Here is a 12,199-nt window from a genome sequence, read left to right on the forward strand (position 1 = left end):
CAAAATTTTATTTCTATAGATTATTTTCTCAAAATTTTATTTCCATAGAAAATTTTGTTAAAATTTTATTTCTAAAGAAAATTTTGTCAAAATTTTATTTCTATAGAAAATTTTATCAAAATTTTCTTTAGAAAATTTTGTTAAAATTCTATTTCTATAGAAAATTTTGTTAAAATTCTATTTCTATAGAAAATTTTGTCAAAATGTTATTTCTATTAAAAATTTTGTCAAAATGTTATTTCTATAGAAAGTTTTGTCAAAATTTTATTTCTATGGAAAATTTTGTTAAAATGTTATTTCTATAGAAAAATTTGTCAAAATTTTATTTCAATAGAAAATTTTGTCAAAATTTTATTTCTATAAAAAATTTTGTCAAAATGTTATTTCTATTAAAAATTTTGTCAAAATGTTATTTCTATAGAAAGTTTTGTCAAAATTTTATTTCTATGGAAAATTTTGTTAAAATGTTATTTCTATAGAAAAATTTGTCAAAATTTTATTTCAATAGAAAATTTTGTCAAAATTTTATTTCTATGGAATATTTTGTTAAAATTTTATTTATACAGAAAATTTTGTCAAAAAAATTTTGTCAAAATGTTATTTCTATAGAAAATTTTGTCAAAATTTTATTTCTATGGAAAATTTTGTTAAAATGTTATTTCTATAGAAAAATTTGTCAAAATGTTATTTCTATGGAATATTTTGTTAAAATTTTATTTATACAGAAAATTTGGTCAAAATTTTATTTCTATTGAAAATTTTGTCCAAAATTTATTTCTAACATATAGAAAATTTTGTCAAAATTTTATTTCTATCGAATATTTTGTTAAAACTGTATTTATACAGAAAATTTTGTCCAAATTTTATTTCTAACATATAGAAAATTTTGTCAAAATTTTATTTCTGTAGAAAATTTTGTCAAAATTTTATTTCTATAGACAAATTTATTTCTATGGAATATTTTGTTAAAATTTTATTTATACCGTAAATTTTGTCAAAATTTTATTTCTATTAAAAATTTTGTCCAAATTTTATTTCTATAGAAAATTTTGACAAATTTATTTCTATAGAATAGTTTCTGAAAATTTTATTTTCAGAAACTATTCTATAGAATTAATTTTGTCAAAATTTTATTTCTATAAAAAAATTTCTCAACATTTTAATTCTAGGGAATATTTTTTTTTTTCTATAAAAAATTTTGTCAAAATGTTATTTCTATTAAAAATTTTGTCAAAATGTTATTTCTATAGAAAAATTTCTCAAAATTTTATTTCTATAGAAAATTTAGTCAAAATTTTATTTCTATAGAAAATTTTGTTTTGGAAAGTTTTTTTTAAATTTTTAGTTAACAATTTATTTCAAACAATCAATTTTTTAATCAAACTAAAACACTAAGATCGTTAAGAAAGTAATTGAAAATCGTTACGTTGTTAATTAAAAAACAAGTAAGGAAAGTCTAAAGTCGGGCTAGGCCGACTATATTATACCCTGCAACACTTTGTAGATCTAAATTTTCGATACCATATCACATCCGTCAAATGTGTTGGGGTCTATATATAAAGGTTTGTCCCAAATACATACATTTAATATCACTCGATTTGGACATAATTTGATAGACTTTTACAAAATCTATAGACTCAAAATTTAAGTTGGTTAATGCACTAGGGTGGAACACAATTTTAGTAAAAAAAGTATGGGAAACATTTAAATCTGAAGCAATTTTAAGGAAACTTCGCAAAAGTTTATTTATGATTTATCAGTCGATGTATATGTATTAGAAGTTTAGGAAAATTAGAGTAATTTTTACAAATTTTCGACTAAGCAGTGGCGATTTAACAAGGAAAATGTTGGTATTTTGACCATTTTTGTCGAAATCAGAAAAACATATATATGGGAGCTATACCTAAATCTAAACCGATTTCAATCAAATTTGGCACACATGACTATATTACTAATTGTACTCCTAGTGCAAAATTTCAACCAAATTTGGCCAAAACTCTGGCATCTGGAGCCATATAAGTCCATATCGGGCGAAAAATATATATGGAAGCTATATCTAAAACTTAACCGATTTCAATCAAATTTGGCACACATGACTATACTACCAACTGTACTCCTTGTGCAAAATTTCAAGCTAATCGGGATAAAACTCTGGCTTCTGGGTCCGTATAAGTGCATATCGGGCGAAAGATATATATGGGAGCTATATCTAAATCTGAATCGATTTCAAATAAATTTGACACGCATAGCTACAATGCTAAATCTACTCCCTGAGCAAACTTTCAACCAAATTGGTTCGAAACTCTGGCTTTTAGGACCATATTAGTCCATATCGGGCGAAAGGTATATATGGGAGCTATATCTAAATCTGAAGCGATTTCAATCAAATTTTGCACACTTGACTATACTACTAATTGTACTCCTAGTGCAAAATTTCAACCGAATACGGCCAAAAATCTGGCTTCTGGGGCCATATAAGTCCATATCGGGCGAAAGACATATATGGGAGCTATATCTAAATCTGAACCGATTTCAATCAAATTTTGCACACTTGACTATACGACTAAGTGTTATGTTTTTACAAAATTTCAAGCAAATCGGTATAAAACTCTGGCTGCTGGGTCCATATTAGTGCATATCGGGCGAAAGATATATATGGGAGCTATATCTAAATCTGAACCGATTTCTTCCAAAATCAATAGGGTTCTATTCTGACCCAAATTAGGAACATGTGCTAAATTTGAAGGCGATTGGATTTAAAATGCGACCTAGACTTTGATCACAAAAATGTGTTCACAGACAGACGGACGGATGGAGGGACGGACAGACGGACATGGTTATATCGACTCAGGGACCAACCCTGAGCATTATTGCCAAAGACACCATGTGTCTATCTCGTCTCCTTCTGGGTGTTACAAACATATGCACTAACTTATAATACCCTGTTCCACAGTGTGGCGCAAGGTATAATTAATTGAGTTTTGCATCAATATCAATTAAATTTTTAATTGAAAAATTTACCAATGAAATTAATTAATTTTTTATTTAAATATTTTTTGTATGCCCGATTAAAACCGTGATTGATAATATAATTTTCGTGATTGAAGATCAATTAGCAATTTAGCAATGCATTGGACCCAATTATTTCGTGATTGAATCAGCAACATTTTTTGTGTGTAAATAAAATTAGTTTAAAACTCCTCTCGAGTTTTTGTTTTATTTATTTTTTTTTTTATTTTAGAACCTACTAATATTTTCTCCCTTATTTGCAGATATCACCGGTTACGCCTCACAAGCTAATTACTGTTTCACCGAAAAATTGAGATGCTATTTAAGAAGACCACAAAGGAAAGATAAACTATAAGTGTTGTGTTGTACGTATGAATTTAGTAGTAAGTTTTAAAAAAAATCTCTAGGTAGGCGAAAAACCAAAAACGCATGAAACTTTTATGTATTAAAAACAAGCAAAATTAATTAAATTGAAAATTATATTAAAGTATATTAATAATTTAATTTTTTGTTCTAATATATATTTTTGAAAAGTTGAAAAACTAAACCAGGCTCATTATAATGAGAATTACTTTAAATTTATTAACTTTATATATATTTTACATACATACATAAATATTATTGTAATGAAGAAAGAAAATCTATTTATTGAATATACAATCATGTGTATATAATATCTAAAAACAAAAACGAGAAAAAAATCATACATATTATGTATAATAAAATGTTAATTTTTTTCTACATAAATACTATGTATTGCTAAAAGATATTTATAAAAAAAGTATAAACGTTCATCAAAATAATGTGAAAGTTATATATACATACATACATTTATTATTATATTTATTACAAACAAAAAATACTTGAAGAGCAAATTAATGAAACATTAAATAAAAGAAAAAAAAAAACAAAAATAATATTTATTAACTGTTTAATAAATGTTTTGAACTAAAATCAATTTATACGATTTATACAAACAAACGAAATACCATTTATTACAAAAGAATAAGAAGAATAATTAAAAAAAACACACTCACACATTGTTTGGGTATAGAGGAATCTTAATTTGGCAATTGTTATGGAATGTTATAGTATTGCCGTTATCAAATGTTATAGATATCCGTGTAGAGTTATCAAAGCAAGCTATGTGTGACATTTCTTGTTCCATTTGCAATCGATAGAAATAAAAACTAAATGTATTCAATTTGAAAATTGGATAATTATGATTTGAAATAATGATTGATAACTATATAAGGGACGTGTGGATACTAAATTTTTCATTATGTTTGTAACCTCTTCACAAAAATTGATCTGAGACCCTATATAAACATTATTGATTGTCGTGAATACATGGTAATCAATCAACGAATTTACTTAATACATTGGCTCACCGGATATGGAAAATATCCGGCATACAATGGTACAATATATAGGAATATGTCCCGTTTAAACAAATATCTGGAGTGGACATGTTGAGCAACTTGAGGAATAGTTTTTGCTCGAAGCCGCTTGACATTCGGTAATGAATGTAAGTATTCACTTTCTACCAAGCATACAAAAGTTTGTCAATTTTGGTTCATAATTGAATATAGCTACCATATAAGCCGATATCTATGTATCGGATTCATATATATATATCAACTTATATATCATATAAGTTCGAATCTACTTAAAATTCAATAAGTGAGGTAAGTATGTTTATGCAATAATTATGTAATAATTTTACCCTATTCTTGTGGCTGATATGTATTGCAACTAACCAGGGCTGTGGAGTCGAGCCAATTTTGCTCGACTTCGACTCCAGCATTTTTAATCAGCCTCGACTCCAACTCCGGAGTCGACTCCGAGTAATATAAATAAATCTCAGTTTAATACCACTAATATGATTTGATCGATATAAATGATCGTATTTATTTATGTGTGCAAAAAAGATCTTAATTTCACATTTGATGACAATTGAACTCTATATTTCAAAATTTAAAGCAGTGTCGGTCCTATGTTTAATAAATAAAATAATGATATAAATACCCATCACAATATGAGCAGGTACCAACAGTCTTCAGTATATGTATTTATAACATAGACAAGTAAAGAAAGTTCAAAGTCGGACGGGGCTCATTGTATTATACCCTTCAACACATTGTGGACCAAAATTGTTGATACCATCTCAAATCCCATATGCATGAATTTCAATCTGAACCGATTTAGACAAAATTGTATATACTTCTACAAAATCTATGTACTTAAAATTTAAATCTAACGTTATGGGACGAAACAAAATTTTAGTAAAAACCAAATAAGGAAAGTCTGAAGTCTGGTGGGGCCGACTATAATATACCCTGCACAACTTTGTATTTAGATCTACTATTTCGATAAAATCTCAAATCCTTCAAATTTGTTGAGTGCTTTATATATAACTGACCCGATTTGGACAATATTTGGTCAGACCTACCAAATCTTGGGCACAGCTAATGCCTTTTTACAAGTTTTCGTCTTAAGGCCGGTACTATGTTCATTCTTGCGAAAAATTTTTATGGAAACCATTATTTCGCACATAGAAAGCGGCGTTTTTTAGGTAGCTTGGAGCGCTATTTTACAGGGAGCGATATTGGATTAAGTTGGTGGATGTTGCTTGTTTTTACAAAATAACATTTTATTTTTCCTTGGGCAATTGATCTGCTATTCCTTTGATCCTTTGTATAGTTTCGGAACAAAAATATGGTCCGTGTTTGATTTATAAACCCGCACAAATAGTTTTTAATAAATAAATTATTTCTTAATTCACATTGCAAATGGCGCCGTGCTATAAACGTCAGTTTTTCAACACGAAAAAACAAAGTATCACAAATGGAAAAAATTTCGCAAATTTTTCGCATTTTTTGGTTTTGTATGGAGTTTCAACGCGAAAACCGAACAGAGTACCGGCCTTTAGCAGTGAATATCAGTGAGCATCAGTAAGAAATAAAATTTTTGAGAAAATTTGCTATAGAAATAAAATTTTTAAATTTTATTTTTGAGAAAATTTGCTATAGAAATAAAATTTTATTTTTGAGAAAATTTGCTATAGAAATAAAATTTTTATAGGAATAAAATTTAGAAATTATTACAATATTTATTCGAGTTTATTGGACAGGAAGATTAAGGGAATTGACATCATTAAGTTACTGAAAAGAAAGCCTGACTATACATACAGTCTGTCAAGAAAGTCTTTTGACATTGCCAAATATTTCAAATCCAAAAAAAATAATTGAAATATTAAATATTTTATTAAATTTTTAATTCTGTGTACGTATGTATACTTTGCAAAATACATAATAAAATATTATTTTAAAATTTCATTATATTTAATTTTGGAACAAAACATAATTATGATCCCATTGTCAAAACACTTTCTTGACAAACTGTATATGTTTCAGTGTTGGCCACTTCACATTTCCATAGTCTTTAGCGAGATCTGACCGGGTGAGATGATTCAATTTGGTTCTTTTATGTTAATTTCTTATGAAATTTACATGCGAGAATTATTCTTCCCAAATTTAACCATTTTTCACACGCACTGTGCATCATCTTTTCGTATAATTTACAATCCTTTAGCGAGATCTGGCCGGGTGAGATGATTCAGTAACTGAATGATGTCAATTCCCTTAATCTTCCTGTCCAATAAGCTCGAATAAATATTGTAATACTTTCTAGTTTAAATGATTTGGACATTGAACCAGACTGCCTTGATATCAGGCTAACATAAAAATAGGAATAAAATTTTGATAAAATTGTTCATAGAAATAAAATTTTGACAACATTTTCTATTGATATAAAATTTCGACCAAAATATTTATAGAAAGAAAATTTTGACAAAATTGTTTATAGAAATAAAATTTTGCAAAATTTTCTATAGAAATAAAAATTTGACTAAATTTTTTATAGAAATAAAATTTTGACAAATTTTTCTATAGAAATAAAAATTTTACAAAATATTTATAGAAATAAAATTTTGACAAATTGTTCTATAGAAATAAAATGTTGCCTAAATTTTTTATAGAAATAAAATTTTGACTAAATTTTCTGTAGAAATAAAATTTTGACTAAATTTTCTGTAGAAATAAAATTTTGACAAAATTTTCTAAAATTTTGACAATATTTTCAATAAAAAAATTTGACAAATTGTGCTGTAGAAATAAAATTTTGACCACATTTTCTATGGAAATAAAATTTTGACAAAATTTGCTATAGAAATAACATCACGACGGAAAAATCTTACTCACGCACGATATTGTTTGGTAGGACTCACGCACACTCACGAAAAGAACATTTGTACTCACGCACGAAATGTGACTCACGAAAAATTTCATAACTAATTTACCTTAGAGACGAAACATGAAACATGATTACATGAGCATGATTAAAATCGAGAGCGTTATTAAACTCTTAACATCCAAGGTGTCACTAAAATTGTAAGTGAATCCATCTCATAAGCGTTTTATGTCCGTGGGCGGGATTTTTTCGTGAGCGTATTTTTCCGAATTTCGTTACTCACGCACACTCACGAAGAAATTATTTTCGTGACTCATGCTCACGCACTACTTTTGGTTTGATAATCACGCTCACACACACTCACGCCGTTGCCATCAGCGTGAGTCACGAAATTTTTCGTGATTCACGACAATTTCGTGTCACGTGCACACCTCTAGTTCATAACCACTGATGTAGCTGTTGTCGGCCAAGAAATTGTTCAATTCCTTGAGTCCTTGTGAGGTCTTAACCAGAAATTGTCTGGTTCAAGCTTTTTTGGGTTTGCGACTGTCGCAAAGTTGTAAAGGTCGAAAACGTCACATACGCGTCGTAAATGTAGAAAAAGTAGCAAACATCGCAAACTCAAAATACTTCAATCTCTTCAGCTAGGCAGCGAATGATATCCAAGATGATGATATGTGCGAAGAAGTTTCAATTCTCAGGAATGTTCATAAAGTTATTAACGAGTTTAAAAAACTTGAGAATAGAGTTATTTCAATTTGGGACACCAAGCCAAAATTATTATGAACTATTTGATGGTGCAGTAAACGTGACGGTCGCTATACGCTCATCCTTTATTTCCGTAATTTCTGCAGAAACTGGAAGGAAGGAAAACTACTTAAGTCTTGCATAAGTGAATTTTTGTTTAGAGAGAATTTTATAAAATCACTTTTTGGCTTATTAGAGCCAATTTCGATACTAATTAAAATTCTTTAAAATTGTAGCTACACCCTCAAAACAAAAATCGCTTCTATAACATATACCCCAAACACATTTTGCTTCAAGCATAAATATTTTCAGGATTGGTCGAGGCAAAATATTGTTTGTATTGTTCAAACATATTATGTTTCACCTTAGGGCATACACTGGTAGTAAAAAACTTAATGAAAAATGTTAATGAAATTTTCTTTGTGTGGATATATTTTTAAGGCGCCAATTGGTTACTTCCATTATTTTACTTGCAGCATACTATCTAGGTCTCTCTTTCTAAACACATATATGTTTATAGACTATTTCCAAATTAATATATGTTTGCATCTAAACATATTATGTTTACAAACATTTTATGTCCCAAACATAATATGTTCTAACATATTAACATATATGTCCCAAACATGTTATGCTAGTTTATGAACATTATATGCTTGCACTTAAAAATATTGTTTTAAAAAATTGAGTTCCTGTCAGCGTTGCCAATTTAGTTTTTTTCCCGCTAGATTTGGCTTTTTTTGAAGACGTTTAGCGGGGAAAATGCATTTAGCTTTTAGCTTTTTTTCTGGCTTTTTTTCATGACCCTTTTAGCTATTTTTGGCTTTTTTATTTTCGACATGTTCCTATTGAAATATGGATAAAACTTCGTTTTTATCTAAGTCTTGCTGCCAGAATAAGGTTTTCCGCATATTTCAAAGCTCAATTGAAGCCTTAATAATTATTCCAACCATTATGCGGGCATTTTTGCAGCAAATACACCTCGTTGTAAAGTTTTTTCCTCGTCTTCATAAAAGTTATCGTAAACTTTAAATCTACTATTACCATACAAATTTCTTATATAAACTGTCAGTAAATTATTAGGAATAATAGCATTTGACTCGTTTATCCTTTTTATGTTATTTTAATACGTATTCTAAAGTTATTATGATATTACTAAATTAAAATAGTAGATGTGAATTGCTTTGTACACTGAAAAAATATTGTCATGAGGCCAAAGATTTCATGTCTTTAAAATACGAACGCGAATTTTGGTTATAATAGCATTTGTGAATTTCTCTTATATGTTATAAACTGTTTTCCTTGTCCAAAAGCCGATAAAATCGTTTTGTCCTTATAGTTAAGTGATTCAACTTAAAAATGGGTACCTTTTCATGAAAGAAGGCTAGGGTCAATTCTAAAAAATTCTTAAAATTAATTAAATAGTCTTTAAATTTGTGGAGTTTTTGTATCTTGACCACAAACCAAAATAGCGTTCAAAAATAGAATTGGTTTTTCAACATTTTATTTTAAAAACGTATACACAGAATAATTTCTACTTAAAGTCGAGTCTGAATTTGGAAATTTAAGTTGTCGTTAGCACGTTTTTAAAGCACTGTGGTAGCTCATAAAGAAAAAGCTGACAAAACGAATAAATTCAAATTTGACTCTGAATCAATACCAAAATCATTAGTGTACAAAACCTTTGGAACCGAACATAGAAATAATTAAGGAAATAAAGTTTTGAATGTGGTATTATTTTTTTTTAACACCAAAAAATGCAATAAAAAATTCGTAGTGATAGGATCAAAACAAATCTGCTATTTATTAATGGGATGGATTTACATTTACAAAAATTGGACAACAATAGGTTTGGGAAATTTTCGAATAAAAGTTATTCATTATAAACTTGCAAGACAGTTAAAATGGGTTTTATTCTCTTGGGTAAAATTAAGAGAAGTGTACACGTTCACGAATTTATCATTAATTCAGTTAAAACAAAATATATAGATATTTTCTAATGCATGATTAACCAGCTGACAATTGCAAGTTCACTGGGAAAAATGTTTTTACAAGGAAATATAAACGAAGGACTTCCAGTAAAAATTTGTGATAGTAATCAAAATGTATCGAGTACGCCAACAGAGCTAATATGATTTAGAATTTCTTACAGTCTCACAGAAATGGAATTAAATTGAATACAATTAAAATAATATGCATTTTAAGTGAAATAAAGCCTTTAAGTTTGTTAAATTTCAATCAAAAATGTGACTTTTGATACAAAAAAATTTAGCTTTTTTTCTAGCTATTTTTTTAAATTTTTTAGCTTTTTTGGCTAGTTTTTTGGACAAATCTAGCGGTTTTTGGTGAAACAATTCTGGCAACGCTGCAATGGATGAAACATGGCTCCATCACAACACTCCTGAGTCCAATCGACAGTCGGCTGAGTGGACAGCGACCGGTGAACCGTCTCCGAAGCGTGGAAAGACTCAAAAGTCCGCTGGCAAAGTAATGGCCTCTGTTTTTTGGGATGCCCATGGAATAATTTTTATCCATTATCTTGAGAAGGGAAAAACCGAGCGTTAGAAAGTCGAAATCACGGCAAAACGGCCCCATATGAAGAAGAAAAAAGTGTTGTTCCACCAAGACAACGCACCGTGTCACAAGTCATTGAGAACGATGGCAAAAATTCATGAATTGGGCTCCGAATTGCTTCCCCACCCACCGTATTCTCCAGATCTGGCCCCCAGCGACTTTTTCTTGTTCTCAGACCTCAAAAGGATGCTCGCAGGGAAAAAATTTGGCTGCAATGAAGAGGTGATCGCCGAAACTGAGGCCTATTTTGAGGTAAAACCGAAGGAGTACAGTCAAAATGGCATCAAAAAATTGGAAGGTCGTTATAATCGTTGTATCGCTCTTGAAGGGAACTATGTTGAATAATAAAAACGAATTTTGACAAAAAAATGTGTTTTTCTTTGTTAGACCGGGGACTTATCAGCCAACCTGTTAAAATAAAATCGATTGTTCGAATACGCCACAAAACCACTTTCGCTTAGCCTGTGATAGCTTTAACGACCGTTTCAATTGAATTGGTGTCCTGAATTCCACGATCGGTTTGGAACTTTTCTGTAATCACACGGATGAAAAAGGCTGTTTTTCATATGTTTGGCTATAAACATTATATGTTTGGAACACAAATTTTTAAACACAATATTTTTGAGTGCAAGCATATAATGTTCATAAACTAGCATAACATGTTTGGGACATATATGTTAATATGTTAGAACATATTATGTTTGGGACATAAAATGTTTGTAAATACAATATGCTTGGATGCAAACATATATTAATTTAGAAATAGCCTATAAACATATATGTGTTTAGTAGCTTGGACCGCTATTTAACAGGGAGCGATATTGAATTAAGTTGGTGGTTGTTGCTTGTTATATCAAAATTAAGATTTTATTTTTCCTTGGGCAATTGATCAGCTACTTCTTTGATCCTTACAAACTGTGTGGTCCGCTGTTCGAATCCCCGTCCGGCAAAAGGTAAAATTAAAATAAAAAAAATCATACAATTGAATAATTTCTTCTACAATGTTTTTATTACAGAAAAAGGTGCTAAGAACTAAAAAATCTCGTGGAAGTGAGAAAGATGTGGGGGAATATACAATTGGGCAGAAACAAAATTTTGAGCATTCAGGTCGAAAACCTATGTTGTTAGCACCTATATTACCTGTTTATTTTCATAATTCATTATGATTGTAAATATATAAATAAATAAATAAAATTTTGAGCACAATATTGTTTGGGAGAATTTTTTTTTAAGCATATAATATTTTTGGGTGCAAAATGCTTCCAAACATATTATATGTTCACATAATAACATATTGTTTTTTGGAAGACAACATTATTGAATTTGGATGCAAAAATACAAAATGTTTGGAACTTAGACTACCCAAACATATATTGTTTAGACCAATATGCTTTCAAACATATTATATATTGGAAGAGATCAAACATATAAATGTTTGGGCAATACCCAAAAATGTATATGCTTGAAGCAAAATATGTTTGGGAGTATATGTTACAGAAGCGATTTTTTGTGAGCGTGCAGATATGTTGAATAAATCACCCAAAAAAAATTACCAAGGTATACTACCTGATCTAGAGGCTTTCCAGGCAGATCTGAACTGTATTCATGAGGATACACT

At 29.1% G+C, this 12,199-nt stretch overlaps 1 protein-coding gene across 2 annotated transcripts in view; it reads left to right on the forward strand.

Moving 5' to 3' along the window:
• Window positions 1-4,221, forward strand: part of Usp15-31 (Ubiquitin specific protease 15/31) — a 111,060-nt gene extending 106,839 nt beyond the window's left edge. For both annotated transcript variants that reach the window (XM_075309068.1, XM_075309069.1), the window contains one exon: window positions 3,273-4,221. In XM_075309068.1, coding sequence (XP_075165183.1) covers window positions 3,273-3,323 — 51 coding nt within the window. In that variant the 3' untranslated portion in view covers window positions 3,324-4,221. The remainder of the gene's footprint in view (window positions 1-3,272) is intronic.
• The last annotated feature ends 7,978 nt before the right edge of the window (window positions 4,222-12,199 follow it).

This window comes from Haematobia irritans, chromosome 5 (assembly GCF_050003625.1).
Source record: "Haematobia irritans isolate KBUSLIRL chromosome 5, ASM5000362v1, whole genome shotgun sequence".
NCBI lineage: Eukaryota > Metazoa > Arthropoda > Insecta > Diptera > Muscidae > Haematobia > Haematobia irritans.